Consider the following 24,697-nt stretch of genomic DNA (forward strand, 5'->3'; position numbering starts at 1 on the left):
TCTTCAGATTAGAATTTACATATTTAATTTTCTTCAGTCTGAAGGAGCAGCACTTATTGATGGCAGAGGTCCAAGTATATGGGATACATTTGTCAGGAAACATCCAGGTCTCTCCTTTTAACATCTGTGTATTTTCATTTATGCTTGGAGTGGTTCATATCGTGCATCCTACTACTCCTATCTTTTTGCTTTTTGTTCTTTCTGATGAATTTAACTTTGCGTGGCAGAAAAAATTGCTGATCATAGTACAGGAGATGTAGCAGATGATTTTTATAGCCATTATAAGGTACTAATTAACTAATTGCTCTTCAAATATTCTTTTGCTTGCATGAGTTTAAACTCGAAATCTAAAAATCTTAAAATTTTAGTATCACTAAATCAAAACTTATTGGTTCAATTTAATTAAAATGAATGTGAAATGTTGCAGGAGGACATAAAATTGATGAAAAAGATTGGTTTGGACTCCTTCAGGTTCTCCATCTCATGGAGTCGAATATTACCAAGTATGATAACAATTTGAAATTGAGATTTTATCTAATTAATGACCCAAAATCAATCTTACAATGCACATATTGACTCCAATTGATATCCATTAACTACAGGCAGGAATGAATCATCTGAAATTGAAATTGATTAGAATTTTCGATTAAAATTGAGAAGCATATGCTATTGATTTTTAATGTTTTAATTTACTTTTGGATTCAGAGGGGAAAATCAGTGGGGGAGTGAATCCACTAAGTGTTAAATTCTACAGTGACCTCATCAACGAGCTGCTTGCCAATGGTACTCAAATTCCATCTCCTCCCTCCATCTCTCTATCTCTCTCGCACTTTTTTTTTTCAATCATCTAATAAGTTCATAATTTTAAACAGGTTTAAAGCCCTTTGTAACTTTAATCCATTTCGACCCTCCACAAGCTCTGGAAGATGAGTACGGTGGCTTTCTAAGCCCCAAGATTGTGTAAGATATGCCTTGCCCTACAAACGAAGCTTGAATATATATAAACAAGGGAAAGAAAAATGCATATATAGTTCCTTGAAAGTATAATTCTCTTATAATTTGATGAATAGGTATGATTATTTAGACTACGTAGACTTTTGTTTTAAGACATTTGGTGATCGAGTAAAGCTTTGGGTAACTATGAATGAACCCAATATATTTGCCATGATGGGATACAATAATGGTACCGTTGCTCCGGGTCGATGTTCCAACTACGTAGGAAATTGTTCAGCTGGAGACTCTGCCACTGAACCCTACATTGTCATCCACCATATGCTTCTTTGTCATTCAGCTGCTGTGAAATTGTACAAGGAGAAGTACAAGGTTTGCATTCCTTTTTTTTTTTTTTTTTTAATTTGACTCTAACTGAAATTTATTGAAATCTTATAATTCCAGAGGCAATTCTGATACAATGCTTTTGTACGAATCAAATGTGTGCAACTTTACATAAGATACAAGCTCTTGGTTTGGGGTAAAGATGAACTCATAATTATTATAATTGTTGCAGGTTATGCAGAAAGGAGAAATTGGGATTACAATTGCAGGCCAATGGTTTATCCCAAAATGCAATACAAAGTCTAGTCGCTTGGCTGCTTCCAGAGCTTTGGATTTCTATTTTGGATGGTAATTATGTACTTTTCTTTTTCGATGAAGTTATAATTTGATCGCTAATTAATATATTTAAAAGGATGTTTTTCCTAATAACAGTTTACATAGTAATACTAAATAGACTTCTATTTGAAATTAACATTTATTTGTCAAATATTTTTTGTAGGATTGCACATCCAATTACATATGGTGACTATCCCCAAAGCATGAGGGAATTAGTGGGAAATAGACTCCCAAAATTCAGTGAAGAACAATCCAAGATTTTAAAAGGGTCTTTTGATTTTCTTACCCTAAATTACTACACCACATATTATGCAGAGAGTGCCCCATTCACTAACACTTCCAACCATAGTTATGACGCCGACATGCGTGCAATATCAACTCGTATGCTCAAAATCTTGATTATTTACTTTTGAAGAATGAATTTTAATCCAACTATTACTAATTCTATTTATGCATTATTTTTTCATCTCAGCTGAAAAGAATGGAGTTCCCGTTGGCACACCGGTACATATTTCTTTCTTGCATATATATATATATATATATATATATATTGAAATATTATGTTTGCTAGCTATTTCATCTCTCAAGTTTTGCAGACTGCTTTGAGTTGGCTTTACATCTATCCAAAGGGACTGCGAAAGCTTCTATTACATGTGAAGAAGAATTACAATAATCCTCCTATTTATATCACAGAAAATGGTAAAAAAAAAAAAAATCCTATTTTAGTCTAGCTTGTTTATTTTTAATTGGAAAATTCTCTGGTACTTTCTGTTAGTCTAACTTGTCTATTAGCTGCTAATGATGTTTTTGCCCTGCTTTGCAGGAATGGCTGACAATGGCACCTTGCCACTTGAAGTTAGCCTTAAAGATAGTGCGAGAATAAAATACCTTAGCAGCCACTTATCCCATATTTTAAAGGCTATCAAGTAAGTAATTATTAGATTCTTAATAATATAATTTGGAAAATTAAAACAAAATCATGTGAATTAATTAATTGGGCATATATATTTAACAAACTAATATCATGACTAATTTGAATTTGGCAGGAAGGGTGTTAATGTGAAGTCATATTACATATGGTCATTCTTGGATGATTATGAGTGGAATTCTGGCTACACCTTCCGATTTGGCATTACTTATGTTGATTATAAGAATAAGAACAAACGCCACCTCAAATATTCTGCCTACTGGTTCAAATTATTCCTTCAAAACTAGATTGAACCTCACTTGGATTTGTTAAATTCTTAGTTTGTTACAGGCTTAGCTCAATGACAGTTCTATTTTGAAATTTAGATTAGGTTTTATCTTTTAATGTCTCATCCATCATCTTTGTTTAAAAAACTTTTAAATAGAAAGAGATTGTTAGAGTTTCAATCTCTACTTTTCTTTTTTTTTTTTTCCTATTTGATACTCAAAATCAAGATATTCTGGGATCAGCTTTATTTTAACTTTACCAATATAATTATAAGCATAATAAGATTCTTTAGGATCGATTATATGATCATATTCCACCATTTAAAAAATTTTAAGCTCTAGAAAATATATGTTGAGGTCCATCTATTAAATGTATGAGTCTCACATAAGGTAATTGCATCGATCGTTCTCTCAACTTATATAATTATTTTATTTGTCATTTAATTTTAATTGGTTAAAATAAAATCCCTTTAACTTTAACTTTATTTCATAAAAAATCTTCTGAACCTATAATAACAGGTTTTTAGTTAAAAATAATAAAACTACTATTTTTCTCTCTTTCCTTGCTTTTTCTCTTTATCTTTATGATTGAATTAATTAATAATCATTAGCAATAAAATTATTTTATTCCAACTAAATTTATTACTAAAATTATTAATTATATATATTATTTATTTCTAATTAAAATTTAATTTGTAACAACCTGAAAAATTGATAATATAATAATATAAATTTAAAATTTAAAATAATATTTTATTAATATATAATATTTTATCAATATTTAAGTTTTTATATAAAAAATAAAAAAATAATAATTTATAAATTTATTTTATTAAATATTAATTTAGTGTCAATTAAAAACAAAAAGAAAATAAATCTGAAACTTGCTTAAAAGGACTTTTTCAAAAAATAAAATTAAAATTAAAAGAATTTATTTTAATCATGAAATAATCAAGGGCATTTAATACAACTTATTCATCTCACATATTTAGATTTTTAAGCCTGTGGTGGCTAAGTCCATACAATAATTTCTTCTCTCTACAGTTGGTTGTCCTACTTTCGCTGAACAAGAAAATAAAGGGTATATATAAATGGGCCAAAACCAAATCAAAATGGGCTAGTTTACTGATGTGGCCTAATTCAAATTGAAGCCCACAATCCAATCTCTTTGGGCTGGGAATCTCCTAAATTGCATTTGAGGAAAATGGTTATCCCACATTCCTCATTGATTAGTGAACAAGATTGTGGGATATATTGTAAATAAAAGTTAAATAAAAAATATATATATATTGTAAATGAATGTATATTTCTAAGTTAATGATCTAATTAAAATTATTAATATAATTAAATTAAATTGAAAAAATAATTAATTGAATGAAAATAAAATAGTTGAAAATCATCAATTCAATTAAAAAAGCATAACACTCCGACATAAACTTTAAATAAGATCTAAATTTAATTAGTTACTAATTTACCAGCTTAAAAAATAAGGCAATGTTGCTTAGAGAGGGGGGAGGAGGAGGAGGTGGTGGTGGATCTAATTATAATCATTACACTGTCGCTTTGAGTCCAGCTGGTGATTTGGGTGAATTTTACCCAAACTCATATCCTTTTTTTTTTTTTTTTAATAAAATAAAATAACTAAAATAGTTGATTACGACGAAGACGATGGAATTTCTTTGCTTCAAATTCATCAAATGCTCATCCCAGTGTACAGTTGGGGGGCATTACTATAGTCCAGGTCCTTATTTATTAACTTACTTCTATTTAATACATATTTAAAAATAAAATATATTAATTTTAAAAATAATTTAATGATATAAATTATTTATTTTTTTTAGGACAATATAATTAAGTACTCGATATATTAAGAAAAATAATTTTACGTAAAATTTATTATTTGAACTATATATGTACTAACAATCTAGCAACTGATGGGCAAGATAATTAATATAACTGCAGATCAAACTGTAATTACAATTAACAACAACATCGAATGCAAAGCATTAATTCTTAATTTCAATTAATAAGGAGCAAATAAATTATATGGTATATGGGGTAACTATAGAATGTGATGAAAGCAGATTAAGATAATCCCAACAGAGGGGCCTAAAACAATTGGCAGCCTCAGCCTCTATCAACTCCATTTGCCCCTTCAAAAGGTGTATATCTATCAACTCCATTTGCCCCTTCAAAAGGTGCATATACACTATCCAATCATCGTTCCTGGTTGGACTTGGCATCGGCATGACATATCCAGCGCTACCGCCCCAAGGAAAATGATACGACCCAAAGGCAGGCGCTCCCCACCCAAAGTCCACCTTTGAAACCGGAAATCTTTGCCCTGAAGACACCACAAAAGCCGGTCCACCATCACTACCGCTACTGTATATCTTAGCCACGGCTGGCTCTGGCTTATGAGCCTCAACCCAGTCAATCAGCCCCAAGAAATGCTCCTTTGTCACACCACTCTCCAGGAAATCATGGACCTCACTCGCTACCCAACTCAATGGATTTTCGATTAGATCATCAATTCTCTTTCCTCCATAGGGAATTGATAGTACATTTCCAAAGTAGGCATCCATTAATGTTGCTTTATTAACAGTTTTATCACTTAACCTCGTCCTCCCATCCACCACAATGCCAATTTTTGAAATCTTTGCCGTTCCAGCGGCAACATTTTATTTGGCAGATTTGGCAACCAGTTGCCACAAGAAAGCGCTAAAAGATTCGAGTTTTGTCCTCTTGTAGCCAGCGGAGCTTGCAAGTGATTGTAATTCGTTAAGCTGATCGGCTTTCACATAATATATTCGACTTATGACGTGATCAGAATCGGCCTGAGGCTCATTGGGAGGTTGCAGCTTGGAGATGGGTACGTACATGTTGTCCAGGGAAGGATCGATGCAAGCAGGACGTCTAGGGTTCAGCAGAGATCGCCTGAAAGATGGAACCACTGAGATCGCTCTGGATTGAGCCGTTTCTGACCACGACACAAGAAACATGTTGGCCGAGTAGGCGTCTGATACGCGATGATCAAATGTGCACGCCACCACGACACCGCCGCATTTGAGTTCCGTTACCTATGATTGCGAATTATGTATATAAACGTTGTTAATTTTTAAAATTATTTTTAAAAAATAAATATAATTATATAAAAATTTATTTTAATATTCTCTTGTAAATAATTTATTCCAAATCATCTTATATATATATTTATAGGTTGACTTGTCTTTTTGTTTTTTTTAATTCATGACATATATATAAAATTTTTTGAATGATTGGGAATTATTGGGCTGGTGAAAATGAGTCAAAGTGCCGTCAGCCACTTCGGCCGATGCTGATTTGACATGAATACATTTGCTTTTTTTTTTTTGACAAAATGTGGAGAGGTATTTAGCCATGCTACTAACCCTCTTTTTTGTTTGGATACGGGAAGGGGAGGGAAGAAAATAAATAAGAAAAAATAATTGAGATTAATATTTTTTTTATTTAAAAGTGAAGAAAAAATGAAAGCGAAGGGAAAATAATCTTTATTTTTTTTTTGTTATTTTTTTTTATTTTGAGAGAAAATAATAAAAAGGTAAAATTACATATCAAAATTATAAATTACTCTTTTTTAAATTTTTTTAAAAATATAAGAGATAAAATTATAAATTTATTTCTAAATTTTTTTTAATATATAAAATAAAATTATAAATTTATCATACTTTTCTTTTCTCTTTTTATTTTTCTCCCTTTTTATTTAGACAAAAATAAAAAAAATATTTTTTATTTTTCAATCTTTATTTTCCTGCTCTCAGAAAAATTTCTTAAACAGAGCGTGAAAGAAAACAATAAGATATTTTCACCTGATTGGCTTATGCTATCTTGTATCAGGATACCCATAAAGTTTTGTAATATAATTTTAGTTGCAGCTAAAAAAAAAAAGTTATATGTAAGGAATTTTTTACAGGATTAATTTACTTTATTATTTTAATTTGTAAATAATTAACTAAATATTCCGAAATCAAAACATTTAATTTGGAGCCGTACGTTACTATTAAAAGCAAAAGGTATGTGGAAATACTACTTTGTAATTTCTACCTTACCTTCTTGGGACTTTGAATGAAATCATCTTTCCCGGAAAAAAAAAAAAATGATTGGAGAATAGAGGTGTACAGAGAATTTGCGGATAATAATGTTAAAATAATTAAATAAACAATTCCAAGCCCGCATGTGTGTGATAAATTTTAATACGCGACTGACCTGGGCAGCCAGCACACCGTCCTTCTTCTTGGGCACCAGTTTGCCTTCAATGCAGTGGTCGGGGTTATACAAGTTGAGGTCTTTGAGATCAATATCTGCAAAAGCCTCAAAAAAGTCCACACCCCTGTTGTTGCATAGGATCTCAGGCTCTCCCACGAAGTTTTCCACTACCTCACCCGCGAAGGCGTAGTAGGACACCAGAACTTGAGCCATTGCTTTCTTCAGAACACCCACCATGGACCCGAAACTCTTCATCATATGGTTATTATTGTTTCTGTAACAAAAGAAAACACTCACGTCAACTGGAGGGAGAAGCAAATCTAGGTTGGAAAGTGGCAGCCAATGTTCTTGCAATGGTAGCGCTGCCGCCACCACTTCCTTCTTGGTCACAGTGACACTGAACATGCCGTTATCCCCTCCTTCGGAACCCATGTTTCTCTGCTCTCTCTTAACTCTCTGTGGTGAAACCAAATTTCAATTGCTTGTTGGGTTTGGTCCTTTGGGAAGGGATGCCTGTGATTTTATAAGCCAAGCTAGCTACGGTGGAAATAATTGTATACAAGTTTTAAATTTACTATAAATTTTATTTAATATAATTATATATACACACACTTAAGACTGTAATATAATAATTTTTATTAATAAAATAAATTAATTAAATTATATGTCTAATCTGAACATATATTTAATAACCTCGTTCACCATATTCCCGCGACGAGGTTACTATTTAATGGGTACAGAGTCACTAAATTGAATGGATGAGTTTCTCTAAATTGAACAAGGCAAGCAAAAAGTGAAAGCCAATTGATAATACATGATTTTATAAATTTCAACATATAGATTGCAAAAAGATAATGAATTTACGGTCATGGATTCGTTTTGGATTTTGATAATAACCTGATCATGACTCGATCATCATTTGTTAGTTATGACTGGAAGTTGAGAAAATCAGAAGCTAGAAGAAATGACAGCTTGCTTAATTTTATAAGAAATCAGAATCCTTAATGATGCATTAAATGATATCATAAGGATAAAAAACCATTCTCACCATTTATCATATCACTTAGCCCCCTCTTTTTAATTTTTGTGCTTTGTGCTTCCCAATCATCCAACAAGTATATGTTGATCAGAAATATAATTATGATTATTCTTTGTGCTTATAAAAAAAATTAGCTTTTTTTTTTTGTCATACTCCGAATGATTGATGAATATTTGATTTTTGTGATTCTCATTTACTTTCATTCCATACAGCAAAATAGATAAATTCATCTAAGAATTGCTCAATTTAATTATTTAAAATTTTTTCCAGTGAAAATAAGGTTTTTCAAATCGGATTCAGTTAATAATGAAAATAAAAGGTTAAAAATATTGGAAGGGCCGTTAGCTATCACTTATTTTACATTTATTTAAGGCATTTGTTTAGGAATTTTTGTGTATATATCTGTTCTTACCTTTTGTTGTATGATTCTGATACAATTTTGGTAGTTTAGCTTGATTAGGAACCTATTTGTTAGCTGTAATTTTTTATATATATATATATATATATTTGATTTCTGGGGCAATAAAGATCAGAATTCTTATTCCAAAATTTCTTAGTTCTTTTATATGGTATCAGAGCCATAGCTGATGAAAAGAAAAATGAGAGTTCTGGATTAGGGAAGAAAACTTCTAGTTCTTACACACTGAATTCGAATGACAACCCAGGTAACTTGATTACCCAAGTTCAGTTGAAGGGCGAGAATTACGAAGAATGGCCGCAAGCTATGCGGACTGCATTGCGGGCCAAAAAGAAATATGGTTTTATTGATGGATCTGTCAAGCAACCAACAGATGACTCACTGGAACTCGAAGAATGGTGGACGGTTAACTCTATGCTGGTTTCTTGGGTGTTTAACACCATTGAACCGACGCTTCGCTCGACCATCTCTCACATGGAGAACATAAAGGATCTGTGGGAGGATATTAAACAGAGGTTCTCGATTGGGAATGGTCCACGAATGCAGCAACTGTGTCACACCTTACCCCTCTGTAAGACATAACATGATCCCGTAGAATACTTAATGAACTACCGAACTTCACCTACCGATAACTCATTAAGTACCCTACAAGGGATTTTAAAACAATTTTCTTACATTTTAGAAGTGGTGAGCATTTTGGTAGGAATTAAAAACTATTTATTCAAAGTTTAACTACTAGTAAAAATTTTTGTCCATTTTAATTTTGCTGCAAATTTTATAAAAATTTTGACAGAGTTCTATTTGTAATTGGAGAAAACCGTTCTTCAAATACCTAAAAAAAACACTTCCAAAAGTTTTCCACAACTCCCATTCTCCAATAAATCACAAATCAACTCAATTCGATTCACTTCAAAACAATTCCACAATCCAAATCAAAATTCATTATCTCAAAATACTTAATAACTCCATTCACAAGCATAAAATATGAAATTCACATGTACTAATATTAATTTACAGAAGGAAATCCAAAATAAATAATATTATTACAATTTATTTACAACTGCTCAACTTACATTGATACATACAACATTTCTATATTTACATCAAAATTATCTATAAGGGTATAAAATAATACCCGTACAAAATGATCGATGTGGTCCACAATTCGATAGCAGCTCACTCTGCTGCTTTCTCCTTGCTCTTATCTGCGACAGCAAAATAAGCTATCGCTTAGTATAAAAATACTCAGTAGTGCACAATAAAAATTTAAAATACAATAAATAAATCATTCATTAATGAAACACCATTTAAATAATTCTCAATCATATTTCAAAAATATCAAAGCTCATAACAACTCCATTTAGTCAAATAATTCATTAAACACAGTGTTGCCAAAATCATATACACAACTTAAGCCATGACACAAAATTTTCGATCAATGCCGTGTTGTACACCACGACAAAGTAATCTACAACCCCATTAATCGAAATCAATAAGGGAGGTGGCTAGCTAGCTAATGAGTACTCATCCGATCTCAACCTCAACTGGCAAGCCAGAGAGGGAGGAAAATAAACGATCTCAACCCCATAAATGGAGGAGGAATAATGTGATACTGTCATGCTAAGTGTGAACACAAAATCAATTCAAAACAATTTATTCAAATAATTTATGAAAAATCTAATCAATTTTCAAAGTCATATTTGCGATTTTAAAATGGCAACACAGTACATAATTAATCACAGAGGTCAAATTTTTGAGAATAAAATATTTAAACAAGAATTATTGTGCACAGACCTGACGTGAGTCGCCTCTAGGCCTTGACTCAGTCTCTCCGAGTTTCCAAGTCTTTTTCAGCTGAAACACATAATTTCACAGTGTTTCAGTACCATAACTTAGCAGAAATCCAAAAATAAATTTCACTCAATTTTTACCTAGCTTTAATGAGCTAATTTCGATGTTTTAGGTCTATATCTAAATGACTTAGTTTAGACTTAGTTTTAGGCCAAATGACTTAGTTTCTGGCAGAATTTCGACTTGTGTTCTTCATGAAAGTTTTAGGTCTATATCTCATCTAACCACTGATAAAATTTCAGGTCATTTGGACCTGCCTAGCTCGAGTTATGACCAAATAAACAAACACTGTTCATTTGGTCAGTTTGTACAATGTGCATCGCTCTTATTCAACTTTGGTCAATTGGTTCACTAAGTTTTGGTCACTTTTTGGGCATGGTTCCTAAATGAAAATTGTGTCATTTTATGTCTATTTTCATCCCCAATTGGTACCATATCAATTGGACTTGTAAAATTTCAGTTTTGATCCTTCAAAGTTGACTTGGTCATGCTGCCAATAGCATGACCATACAACCTCCGAATTTAGCTTCCATTCCAACCATTCCAACACAACTCATTTGGTCACAATTGACCATTTTTCACTACACAATTGGTCAAAGATATCATTTACTCATTTCTCATATTTTTGGTTCAAACCCTAGGTTTCAAACCCTAATCTCACTACTTAATTACCATTAGCAAATTTCAAAGTTCTCAACCATAATCATTCAACTAAGGGAGGTCCATAAATTCATTCAAACCCATTAAATTCATGCAAATCATACTCCCCTTCAAGCTGGCCAAAAATTCAGTAATGGTCCTTCCCCCATATTTTTATTTCATTTCATTAGTTCTAAGCTCATTTCAACAACTAATTATGCATTTAAAATGGAAAGTAACAAGTTAACATACTAACCTCTCTTAAAACTTCAAAACCCTATCTTTAACTCTTCTTTCTTCTTGTAATCCTCTTCTCAAGTTGCAATAACAAGCTCTAGTGAAGTTTTTATGAGAGTTATTAAGGTTGAGTAAGGAAAAATTAAGCTTAAGTGTAAGCTTAAATGAAGAGCTTTCATGGAGGATTTATGGAAGAAGTGAGGCGGCAAAGGGAGATGGAAAAGGACTTTTTGTTTCTTCTTTTTTTTTTTCCTTTTGTTTTATCTAATTTAACTTATGGAAGACCACAAAAATCTAAATTAATAATTAACTTAATTAATTTATTTATGGCATCATGCATGAGGTCATGCATGATGTCATCACTTTTTTACTTTTTTATTTTTCTCTCTTTTTTTTTTAATTTTTTTTCTATTAGTTCTTTAATTTAATTCTCGATTCGGAAATTTTCTTTTCTCTGATTTTATTTGACAGTTAGGTCAGGAGTCAGCTCTCGGGGTCAATTGACCAAATTGCCCCTCGCCGGTTCATCCCGGTTTGCAAATAATTCCATATTTCTTCCAGCTCCCTGACCTAATTATTTGACTGGCTTAACAGTTCTTTTTCGTGATTTTCTCTTTTCCACTGTGTTCATAAGGGTCCTAAGGACCGCAGCGTTACATTTTACGGTTCGAAATTTGAGTTTAAAATGACTTCGCAGCCGTTCCCGAGGAGGTCACCCATTGCTGTGACTCTCGGCTCGTTTAACTTCTTATGTTCTATTTTTCTTATTTATACTTAACTAATTGAACATTACTAATTATTTTTGTTTATGGTTTCTCTAGTTGTCTTACGTATGGTTCTAATCCCCTTAATTGTCCAGACCGACACCGGTCACCGAAACAGTGAAATATACCAGGCTATACAAATAGGGGTGTTACAATTCTCCCCCCCATAAAATAAATTTCGTCTCGAAATTTTTATCTGGTATCAATCTCTGAACAGCTGTGGGTGTTGTCTCCTTATGTCCTCCTCTCATTCCCAAGTAGCCTCCTGGCCCGAATGATGGTTCCACAGCACTTTTACCAATGGTATCTACTTGTTCCGTAGCTGCTTCACCTCATAAGCCAGAATCTCTATGGGTTCTTCTTCATATGTGAGGTCTGGATTCACTTTAATTTCCTCTACTGGTAGTACATGAGATGGGTCTGATCGATACCTCCTCAACATAGACACATGAAAGACGTTATGTATCTTCTCCAACTCTGGAGGTAGTGCCAAACGATAAGCCAAAGAACCCACTCTTTCCAATACCTCATATGGCCCGATAAAACGAGGACTTAGTTTCCCCTTTCTGCCGAATCTCATAATCCTCTTCCAAGGAGAAACCTTGAGGAAAACTTTCTCACCCACTGCATACTCAATATCCCTTCTTTTCAAATCAATATAGGACTTCTGACGGTCTGATGCAGCTTTAAGTTGATCTTTGATCACCCTAATTTTCTCTTCAGTCTGTTGAACAATTTCGGGTCCAATCATTTTTCTTTCATCCCAACACAACGGGGTTCTACATTTTCTGCCATACAAAGCTTCATATGGAGGCATCCCAATGCTTGATTGGTAGCTATTGTTGTAAGCAAACTCAATCAAAGGCAAGTGTGTATCCCAACTACCCTCAAACTCAATCACACAAGCCTGTAGCATGTCCTCCAAAATCTGAATTACCCTCTCAGACTGGCCATCTGTCTGTGGGTGGAATGCAGTACTGAAGTTCAATCTAGTTCCTAGGGCTCTCTGAAGACTACCCCAGAATCTAGAAGTGAACCTAGGATCTCTGTCTGATACGATGGATACTGGCACTCCATGCAGTCTCACAATCTCATCAATGTACAACCTGGCCAATCTGTCCAAACTGTAGTCCATTCGGACTGGCAGAAAATAAGCAAACTTAGTCAGTCTGTCAACAATGACCCATACTGCATCATGACTCTTCTGTGTCCTCGGAAGTACCATTACAAAGTCCATCGTTATTCTTTCCCATTTCCATTCTGGCACTGGTAGTGGATGTAACAACCTTGGTACTTGATGCTCGCCTTTACTTGCCGACAAGTTAGGCATTTGGATATAAACTCGCCACATCTCTTTTAAACCCATCCACCAAGAATGCTCCTTTAGCCCTCTATACATTTTTGTACCACTGTATGTATAACAAAGGAGACTCATGTGCTTCCTTCAAAATGATCGCCTCAAATTAACATCATTAGGAACACATATTCGCCTCGTGTAGCAAGAAACCATCCTCTCGATTGAGAACTCGGTTTCTTGCCTGCCGGACTTCTTCCAACGACCGATACCTTTCATCATTACGCCATTCGACCGATCAATTAACACCGGCTGTACATGCCATGTAATCGCTATCCGCCTCATCATTAATCTCTAAACCGGCATGTAATGATCTCAACTCATGTACCAAAGACAAGGGAGTAACTGTAGACTTGCCATAGTCTTGCGATTTAGGCGCCACCACAACATTAGCTTTCCTGGCCGATAGTCTATCGGACAATCATAGTCTTTATCAACTCTAACCATCTCCTCTGTCTCAAATTCAACTCTTTCTGGGGCCCAAATACTTCAAACTCTTATGATCTGTAGATGTAACACTTCTCCCCATACAAATAATGTCTCGGATCTTAAGAGCAAACACAATAGTAAGCTCCAAATCATGTGTTGGATAATTCCTCTCATGCGGTTTTAGCTGGCGTGATGCATAGGCAATGACATATCGATCTTGCATCAACACACAACCTAACCCATTGTGAGAAGCATCAGAATCAGTATATTCTTTACCCGGTGTAGGTAAAGTCAGGACTGGAGCCTCTGTCAAACATCTCTTCAATTCATCAAAACTTTGCTGGCATTTGTCCGTCCACTGAAATTTCACATCCTTTCTAAGTAGCTTGGTCAATGGAGATGCCAACATGGAGAATTCCTTCACAAATCGACGGTAGTATCCAGCTAACCCCAGAAAACTGCGAATCTCCGTGACATTTCTGGGTGGCTTCCAATTAAGGACAGCTTCAATCTTGCTAGGATCTACCTTAATATCCTCTGCTGATACTATGTGCCCCAAAAAGGATATCTCCTTCAGCCAAAATTCACATTTCGACAATTTGGCGTATAACTGTTTCTCCCTCAAAGTTTGTAGTACAATCCGCAGATGTCTATCATGCTCTTCTGCATTCCTCGAATAGACCAATATATCATTAATAAATACCACAAAAAACTGGTCGAGGTATGGTCTGAAGATAGTGTTCATCAGATCCATAAAAGCAGCCAGAGCATTAGTTAACCCGAATGGCATTACCAAGAACTCATAATGGCCATAACGGGTTTTGAAGGCAATTTTTGAAATACTCTGCTCTTGAACTTTCAGCTGATAATAACCTAATCTCAGGTCAATTTTGGAGAACACAGCTGCACCCATCAACTGATCAAACAAGTCATCAATATGGGGCAATGGGTATCTGTTCTTTATTGTCACCTTATTCAACTGCCGATAGTCAATGCATAACCGGAGAGTGCCATCCTTCTTCTTAACAAACAATATTGGCGCTCCCCAAGGTGACACACTAGGGCGAATAAAGCCCTTATCAAGCAGCTCTTGCAACTGTACTTTCAATTCTTTTACTTCTGCAGGTGCCATTCTGTATGGTGTTATGGAGATTGGGTCCACACCAGGCATAACATCAATTTCAAACTGCACTTCTCTTTCTGGAGATAATCCTGGCAATTCTTCAGGAAATACATCCGAAAAGTCACATACAGTAGGAATGTCCCTCAGTGCTGGACTCCCCACTTGGGTGTTTATCACATGTACTAAGTACGCCTCACACCCTTTTCTAATCATTTTCTTGGCCAGTGCAGCTGAAATGATATTTGAAGGTAATAACTGTCTCTCCTCATGTATTACTACATCACCATACTGAGGAAGACCAAAAGTGACTGTCTTCAGTCTATAGTCAATCATCGCATGATGCCTGGCTAACCAATCCATGCCCAAGATAATGTCATAATCTCTGAAGGGCATTTCAATTAAATCAGACAGAAAAGTATGTCCTTGGATCACCAAAGGACAGTCCCTATATAGCCTATTTACCTCGACCTGGCCTAATGGACTAGTTACTAGCACATCATAGTCCATTGGTACACACTGAATAGCAGTAGAACACATCACACTAGCACTAACATACGAATGTGTGGAGCCAGGATCAAATAATACATGTACATCTTGGTCAAGGATGGAAAAATTACCAGCTACAACGTCTGATGTTTCAGCTTCTTCCCTCTGACGCATGGTATACACTCTGACTGGTGCGCCACTAGGTACTGGCTGGTTAACAGTGCTTTGACTTCCAGGAGTGTTACCAGGACCCCTACCTCTGCCTCTACTTCTAGCAGCTGACTGTGACCCTCTAGGTGCAGAGACTTGGGCTGATCCTTCAAATGTAGCAAAAGATCCAGACTGGCGCGGACTAGTGCAATCTTTAGCGAAATGTCCGCTCCCTCCACAGTTAAAACATGCACCGGTGGCCTTGAAACAAACCCCACCATGAGTTCTACCACAAGTTTCAGACCGCTGCATCGATAGAGCTCCTCGGGTGTCTGTGTGTCACGACTGCACCGGGTGGTCGTTGGCTAGAAAATCTACCTCTGCCAGATCTACGGGAGCTGGATCCCCCAAACTGTTTCCCCTTTCCAAAACCACTCTCAGATGCTTGCCCAGTAGTCGTTTCAATCTTCTCTTTCTCCTGTGTACCTTTCTTCACTGCCCTTTCTGATTCTATCCTTTCCAGTTCCAGGGCTTGTGAGATCAATTCAGCAAAATTCTGATGTCTGAAACCCACGACTTGCATTCTCAAATTCGACCTTAATCCGGACTCAAACCTCTTACATTTGTCTCTGGGGGTGGAGACTAAGCTTCCAGCATAGTGGCTTAGCCTTGAGAAGTCTCTCTCATATTCTGCTATGGCTTGGTCCCCTTGTTTCAAACTCAAGAATTCTTGTAACTTCATATCTACATATGCATCAGGAACCCATTTCTGCCTGAATTCCCTCAGGAAGTCTGTCCATGTCAGCACAGGTGGCTCAACCAGGCTGTGGGGGATGGTCTTCCACCATTCATATGCATCCCCTTGTAACAAGGAAACAGAATACTCGAACTTCATCTCTTCCGTACACTGTAGTTTTCTGAAAACTCGTTCCATTCTTTCCAACCACTGTTCTGCCTCCAGTGGATCCACAGTGCCTTTAAACTCAATGGCCCCAAATTTCATCAATTTTTCATATTACCGAGCTGAGGGCTGTGGTTGTGCTACAGGTACTGGCATTTGAGCTTGGGGTGGCACATTACCCGCCATTTGCTGGAAAAACGTAGCCATTTGCTGTACAAATTGAGCAGGGAACTGCGGTGCTGGAGCAGGAGTTGGAGTGGCTGACCCACTCACGTTCTGGAGTGCTGGGGCTTCCCTTTGAACCTCAGCCTCAACAGATTGTTCTTCGGAATGATCTCCTCCTTCCATTCTGTTTTCCAAAATTTTCTACTTCCTGAGATCAAACACAAGGAGGTTGACCTCCGTTAGTGCATATTTATGATGTAAATATGTCATATGTATCAATTAAAGACACTTGAGCAGTTGTACTTATCAATAAAATGTTCATACACATAGTTAAATTTTATTGAAAAACCATGCTCTGATACCACTAAAACATGTCACACCTTACCCCTCTGTAAGACATAACATGATCCCGTAGAATACTTAATGAACTACCGAACTTTACCTACCGATAACTCATTAAGTACCCTACAAGGGATTTTAAAACAATTTTCTTACATTTTGGAAGTGGTGAGCATTTTGGTAGGAATTAAAAACCATTTATTCAAAGTTTAACTACTAGTAAAAAATTTTTTCCATTTTAATTTTGCCGCAAATTTTATAAAAATTTTGACAGAGTTCCGTTTGTAATTGGAGAAAACCGTTCTTCAAATACCTAAAAAAAACACTTCCAAAAGTTTTCCACAACTCCCATCCTCCAATAAATCACAAATCAACTCAATTCGATTCACTTCAAAACAATTCCACAATCCAAATCAAAATTCATTATCTCAAAATACTTAATAACTCCATTCACAAGCATAAAATATGAAATTCACATGTACTAATATTAATTTACAGAAGGAAATCCAAAATAAATAATATTATTACAATTTATTTACAACTGCTCAACTTACATTGATACATACAACATTTCTATATTTACATCAAAATTATCTACAAGGGTATAAAATAATACCCGTACAAAATGATCGATGTGGTCTACAATTCGATAGCAGCTCACTCTGCTACTTTCTCCTTGCTCTTATCTGCGACAGCAAAATAAGCTATTGCTGAGTATAAAAATACTCAGTGGTGCACAATAAAAATTTAAAATACAATAAATAAATCATTCATTAATGAAACATCATTTAAATAATTCTCAATCATATTTCAAAAATATCAAAGCTCATAACAACTCCATTTAGTCAAATAATTCATTAAACACAGTGTTGCCAAAATTATATACACAACTTAAGCCATGACACAAAATTTCCGATCAATACCGTGTTGTACACCACGACAAAGCAATCTACAACCCCATTAATCGAAATCAATGAGGGAGGTGGCTAGCTAGCTAATGAGTACTCATCCGGTCTCAACCTCAACTGGCAAGCCAGAGAGGGAGGAAAATAAACGATCTCAATCCCATAAATGGAGGAGGAATAATGTAATACTGTCATGCTAAGTGTGAACACAAAATCAATTCAAAACAATTTATTCAAATAATTTATGAAAAATCTAATCAATTTCCAAAGTCATATTTGCGATTTTAAAATGGCAACACAGTACATAATTAATCACAAAGGTCAAATTTTTGAGAATAAAATATTTAAACAAGAATTATTGTGCACTGACCTAACGTGAGTCGCCTCTAGGCCTTGACTCAGCCTCTCCGAGTTTCCAAGTCTTTTTCAGCTGAAGCACACAATTTCACAGTATTTCAGTACCATAACTTAGTAGAAATCCAAAAATAAATTTCACTCAATTTTTACCTAGCTTTAATGAGCTAATTTCGACGTTCTCGAAGTTTTTGTGTTTCGGGTTACTATTCACTACACTATTCAAGTCAAATTGTTGACTTTTTAAGGCTTAATAGGTATGGGAACTTCAACTTCACCCACATACCACATTTTGGTCATTAAATTTGTTGATTTTGGTCATTTTCTCAAAGCTTAAGTCCTTTTGGCCAAATTGTCAAATTCTCAGTTTTGGTGCTCCAAGTTGCACTGTTCCATTGATCAATCTACTGTTGGAATTTGGCAAAACTTCCTTCATAGAAAATGTTTCTTAGTGTCTTAAGTTTATTCTCATTTTTGGATCACCCAATTGGAGTTTTGTAGCTCAAGTTATGGCCATTTGAACTAGGGCTGCCGGATTGGACACAACCCAGATTTTATGGGCAAATTTTGGTGCTGGCAGATTTGAGTCACCAACTTGGGGTGGCCAAATGACTTAGTTTTTGGCAGAATTTGGACTTGTGTTCTTCATGAAAGTTTTAGGTCTATATCTCATCTAACCACTGGTAAAATTTCAGGTCATTTGGACCTGCCTAGCTCGAGTTATGACCAAATGAATACTGTTCATTTGGTCAGTTTGTACAGTGGCAGACTGCTCTTATTCAACTTTGGTGAATTGGTTCACTAAGTTTTGGTCACTTTTTGGGCATGGTTCCTAAATGAAAATTGTGTCATTTTATGTCTATTTTCATCCCCAATTGGTACCATATCAATTGGACTTGTAAAATTTCAGTTTTGGTCCTTCAAAGTTGACTTGGTCATGCTACTAGCAGCATGACCATACAACCTCCGAATTTAGCTTCCATTCCAACCATTCCAACACAACTCATTTGGTCACAATTGACCATTTTTCACTACACAATTGGTCAAAGATATCATTTACTTATTTCTCATATTTTTGGTTCAAACCCTAGGTTTCAAACCCTAATCTCACTACTTAATTACCATTAGCAAATTTCAAAGTTCTCAACCATAATCATTCAACTAAGGGAGGTCCATAAATTCATTCAAACCCATTAAATTCATGCAAATCATACTCCCCTTCAAGCTGGCCAAAAATTCAGTAATGGTCCTTCCCCCATATTTTTATTTCATTTCATTAGTTCTAAGCTCATTTCAACAACTAATTATGCATTTAAAATGGAAAGTAACAAGTTAACATACTAACCTCTCTTAAAACTTCAAAACCCTATCTTTAACTCTTCTTTCTTCTTGTAATCCTCTTCTCAAGTTGCAATAACAAGCTCTAGTGAAGTTTTTATGAGAGTTATTAAGGTTGAGTAAGGAAAAATTAAGCTTAAGTGTAAGCTTAAATGAAGAGCTTTCATGGAGAATTTATGGAAGAAGTGAGGTGGCAAAGAGAGATGGAAGAGGACTTTTTGTTTCTTCTTTTTTTTTTCTTTTCTTTTATCTAATTTAACTTATGGAAGATCACAAAAATCTAAATTAATAATTAACTTAATTAATTTATTTATGGCATCATGCATGAGGACATGCATGATGTCATCACCTTTTTACTTTTTCATTTTCCTCTCTTTTTTTTTTCTATTAGTGCTTTAATTTAATTCTTGATTCGGAAATTTTCTTTTCTCCGATTTTATTTGACTGTTAGGTCAGGAGTCAGCTCTCGGGGTCAATTGACCAAATTGCCCCTCGCCGGTTCATCTCGGTTTGCAAATAATTCCATATTTCTTCCGGCTCCCTGACCTAATTATTTGACTAGCTTAACAGTTCTTTTTTGTGATTTTCTCTTTTCCACTGTGTTCATAAGGGTCCTAAGGACCGTAGCGTCACATTTTACGGTTCAAAATTTGAGTTTAAAATGACTTCGCAGCCGTTCCCGAGGAGGTCACCCATTGCTGTGACTCTCGGCTCGTTTAACTTCTTATGTTCTGTTTTTCTTATTTATACTTAACTAATTGAACATTACTAATTATTTGTGTTTATGGTTTCTTTAGTTGTCTTACGTATGGTTCTAATCCCCTTAATTGTCCAGACCGACACTGGTCACCGAAACAGTGAAATATACCAGGCTATACAAATAGGGGTGTTACAAACTGAGATCGGATTTGGCAAATTATAGGCAGGAAGGTCAATTGATCGTGTCCTATTTTGGAAGACTCAAAACGTTATGGGATGAAATAAACAACTATGATCAGATACCAGTGTGTATCTGTGCAGGCTGCAGATGCAATCTTACCATTGAATTAAAAAGAAAGCGTGAAAAAGAGAGAGTTCATCAGTTTTTGATGGGCTTGGATGAAGAAGGATACGGAACAGTGCGCTCTAATATTTTGAGCACTTAACCCTTGCCCAATTTGAATCGTGCCTATGCTCTGGTTGTTCAGCAAGAGCGGGTGTGAACTATGACACGAACCAAGGAAGAAAGAGGTAATCCTATGAGTTTTGCAATTCGAGCAGGTAGTCGAAATTCAATGGGGAATAAAGACAAATCCTCAATTTGTTCTAATTGCAACCGAGAGGAATATGATGTTGAAAGTTGTTTCCAGCTAATAGGTTATCCAGAATGGTGGGGTAATAGACCACGTGGAACTTCTGCTGGACGAGGAGGTGGTCAAAAGTGTGGCAATGGAGCAGGACATAGCAAGGGAGGAGTTGCTCATGCCAACGCTACACAAGCAACTGGAGTTGATGGTGGGCGTGGAATTGTGACAGATTAAGATCGAAAGGGTCTTAATGGATTAAATGAAGAGCAGTGGGCTGCTTTACTGGGCATATTGAATTCTTGTCGGAATGGTGGCAATGAGAGGCTGACAGGTACGTAGAGGATATTTTCTTGGATTATTGACACAGGAGCTTCCCATCATATGACAGGAACGTTGGCATTTTTGAGTGAATTGCGTGACATTGTGCCATGCTCAGTCGGGTTACCTAATGGAGAAAAGACCTTGGCGGTGAAAGAAGGAACTGTGTTGCTTGGAGGAGACTTGAAATTGCAACGAGTCCTTTATGTGCCAAATTTGAATTGCAATCTGATCTCTGTATCACAACTACTTAATGATTCAAATTTGGTTATTCAACTCACTAACAAAATTTGTGCTATACAGGACCTAAATTCGAGGCACTTGATTAGAGCGGGTGAACAACTCGAGGGGCTGTACTTTCTCAAGGGACTGACATCGGTACATGCTTGCAAGGTAACTGATGTGGGGTCTTTTGAGCTTTGGCATAAGAGAATGGGTCATCCTTCTTATAAGGTGGTAGAGTTAATTCCAGAAGCTGGTAGCATAGTTAGGAAAACTAATAAAACTTGTGAAGTTTGTTTTAGAGCAAAGCAAACAAGAGAGATTTTCTTTTCTAGTGACAATAAAGCTGATGGTTGTTTTGAATTGATACATTGTGATTTGTGGGGACCTTATAGAGTCCCAACTTCTTGTGGAGCAATTTACTTCTTAACAATTATTAATGATTACTCTCATGCTATTTGGATATATTTGCTGAATGGAAAACAAGAAGTAGCTTGTGTTCTTAAGAAATTTGTTGTGATGGTTAAACGCCAATTTGAAAAAAATGTGAAAATTGTCAGAAGTGATAACGGAAGTGAATTTATGTGCTTGAAAGAATATTTTGATGAACAAGGGATGTTGCATCAGACTTCCTGTGTAGGAACACCTCAACAAAATGGCCGAGTGGAAAGAAAACATCACCATATTCTTAATGTGGCAAGAGCCTTGCATTTCCAAGCAAATTTACTCATAGAATTTTGGGGAGAATGTATACTTGCAGCCGGATATTTGATTAATAGGACTCCATCTATGTTATTAAATGGTAAAACCCCATATGAGATGCTCTTTGGGAAAGTACCTTCTTACAAACACGTTCGGGTTTTCGGTTGTTTGTGCTATGCGCATAATCTGAATCGGGATAAAGATAAATTTGGTAGTAGAAGTCGTAGGTGTATTTTTGTTGGGTATCCATTTGAAAAGAAGGGATGGAGATTGTATGATTTGGAAACTAAAGAATACTTTGTATCAAGAGACGTGGTATTCGCTGAAACAGAATTTCCATATGCAAATGAGAAAACAATGGGTGATGAACTCATTAAAAATGGAGTTGAGGAGTTGGGTGATGAAGTTGATGGTTTAGAGAATAACTTGGGAAAGGAGCACGATGAAAGTATGGGTAGAGAAAGTGAGGTGAATCCTGAAACGGAAGAATTGATCCATGAAAATAGTGAGGGAGTGGATGAGGTGAAGTTGTTGAAGAGCAACTAGGTAGGGAACAAAGGGCCAAGCAACCTAGTGTTCGTTTGAAGGATTATGTGAAAAACGCCATCAAAACAAGCCCCTCGGTATGCTCACCTTCCCAATCTGATTCCTTAGGCACGCCTTACTCTATAGCACATTATGTGGTTTATGATAAATTCTCTGTACAACACTGATGTTTTTTGGCAGCCATTACTACAAGACATGAACTAAGCTCTTATGCAGAAGCAGTTAAGGATGAACGGTGGAGAGCGGCTATGAGAAAAGAAATACAGGCTTTGGAGGATAATGGTACATGGACAGTTGAAAATCTACCATTTGGGAAGAAAGCAATAGGAAGCAAGTGGATATACAAAATTAAATACAATTATGATGAAAGTGTTGAATGATACAAGGCGCGGTTAGTGATATTGGGAAATAATCAAGTCGAAGGCATAGATTATCAGGAGACTTTTGCTCCTACAGCAAAAATGGTTACTGTGTGTACCTTTCTTGCCGTTGCGGCTGCAAAGAATTGGGAACTCCATCAGATGGATTTCCAAAATGCTTTCTTACACGGTGATTTTAAGGAACAGGTTTACATGAAGATGCCGCTTGGATTTGCTTCTCAATCACCAGGGAAGGTTTGTAAACTCTGAAAATCTCTATATGGTTTGCGGCAAGCACCTAGATGTTGGTTTGCGAAATTGGCTGCATCTCTGAAAGCTTATGGATTTCATCAATCATATTCAGATTACTCTTTATTCACTTTTCGAGCTGGGACTGTTCAATTGAATGTGCTTATTTATGTGGATGACCTTATTATCTCCAGCAATGATGTTTTCGCTGTACAAAAATTCAAGAACTATTTGAGTCATTGCTTTCATATGAAAGACTTGGGGAAGCTGAAATTTTTCTTATGGATTGAAGTAGCCAGAAACTCGAATGGTATTTTCTTGTGTCAACGTAAGTATGCATTGGATGTAATTTCAGAAGTTGGATTACTGGGTTGCAAGCCGGCTAAAACTCCTCTTGAACAAAATCACAAGCTGGCCCTTACCGAGAGTGATGATGTGGATGACCCTGCTCAGTATAGGCATCTGGTGGGACGGCTTATTTATCTAACAATAACTCGGCCCGAGTTGTCTTATTGTGTGCATATTCTTGCTCAATTCATGCAACAACCGAAGAAAGCTCATTGGGAGGCAGCTGTTAGAGTTGTGTATTATTTGAAAAGAAATCCAGGTCATGGTATACTACTGCATGTCAATTGTGATCTCAAATTGTCTGCTTACTGTGATTCTGATTGGGCAAGCTGTCCTTTGACGAGACGGTCTTTGACCGGTTATTTTGTTCTTTTGGGTGAATCCCCTATCTCGTGGAAGACTAAAAAGCAACAGACAGTGTCTCGCTCATTCGCTGAAGCTGAATATCGGTCTATGAGTACTACAACTTGTGAACTTAAATGGTTGAAAGGATTATTGAATTCTCTTGGTGTGGCGCATACTGAACCTATGAATTTGTATTGTGATAGTTAGGCAGCTCTGCATATAGCTGCTAATCCTTTCTATCATGAATGTACCAAGCATATTGAAGTGGACTATCATTTTATCCGTGATGAGATATTGAATGGTAACATTCGAACAGATTATGTACGTAGTTCAATGCAACCTGCGGATATCTTCACAAAGGCATTGGGAAATGATCAGTTTGACTTTTTTTTTGCAAGTTGGGCATTCGAGATCTCCATGCTCCAACTTGAGGAGGGGTATTGGAAGGGCTGTTAGCTACCACTTATTTTACATTTATTTAGGGCATTTGTTTATGAATTTTTGTGTACATATCTGTTCTTACCTTTTGTTGTATGATTCTGATACAATTTTGGTAGTTTAGCTTGATTAGGAACCTATTTGTTAGCTGTAATTTTTTATATATATCTTTGATTTCTGGAGCAATAAAGATCAGAATTCTTATTTCAAAATTTCTTACTTCTTTTACAAAAAAATTTAAGATTTAATTAGGATTAACAGGAGTTTAATTGATGGACTTAAAATAAATATTAATTAGTATTATAAAATTAATAGTCTCTTTTATTATTATTATTATTATTA

At 35.6% G+C, this 24,697-nt stretch overlaps 1 protein-coding gene and 1 pseudogene across 1 annotated transcript; one reads left to right on the top strand and one right to left on the bottom strand.

The window, feature by feature from the left end:
* Window positions 1-230: 230 nt before the first annotated feature.
* On the top strand, window positions 231-2,961 carry LOC110669343 (beta-glucosidase 17). The gene is made up of 11 exons (XM_021830983.2): window positions 231-286; window positions 428-503; window positions 706-783; window positions 873-960; window positions 1,071-1,323; window positions 1,508-1,623; window positions 1,775-1,992; window positions 2,084-2,115; window positions 2,208-2,310; window positions 2,435-2,537; window positions 2,658-2,961. Exons 2-11 carry the CDS (start codon window positions 443-445, stop codon window positions 2,824-2,826), a joined length of 1,221 nt encoding a protein of 406 aa, XP_021686675.2. The 5' UTR covers window positions 231-286; window positions 428-442; the 3' UTR covers window positions 2,827-2,961.
* Window positions 2,962-4,737: 1,776 nt separating this feature from the next.
* LOC110669345 (coniferyl alcohol acyltransferase-like) lies at window positions 4,738-7,657 on the bottom strand (annotated as a pseudogene).
* Window positions 7,658-24,697: the final 17,040 nt, after the last annotated feature.

The sequence above is a fragment of the Hevea brasiliensis genome, chromosome 14, assembly GCF_030052815.1.
Source record: "Hevea brasiliensis isolate MT/VB/25A 57/8 chromosome 14, ASM3005281v1, whole genome shotgun sequence".
Taxonomy (NCBI): domain Eukaryota; kingdom Viridiplantae; phylum Streptophyta; class Magnoliopsida; order Malpighiales; family Euphorbiaceae; genus Hevea; species Hevea brasiliensis.

Excerpts from the sequence above, each read along its gene's own strand:
- LOC110669343 (XM_021830983.2), top strand. The coding sequence starts at position 443 with ATGAAAAAGATTGGTTTGGACTCCTTCAGGTTCTCCATCTCATGGAGT. Across the intron at positions 1,624-1,774 it reads TTGGATTTCTATTTTGGATG|GATTGCACATCCAATTACAT; the intron begins GTAATTATGTAC and ends TATTTTTTGTAG. Across the intron at positions 2,116-2,207 it reads GAGTTCCCGTTGGCACACCG|ACTGCTTTGAGTTGGCTTTA; the intron begins GTACATATTTCT and ends CAAGTTTTGCAG.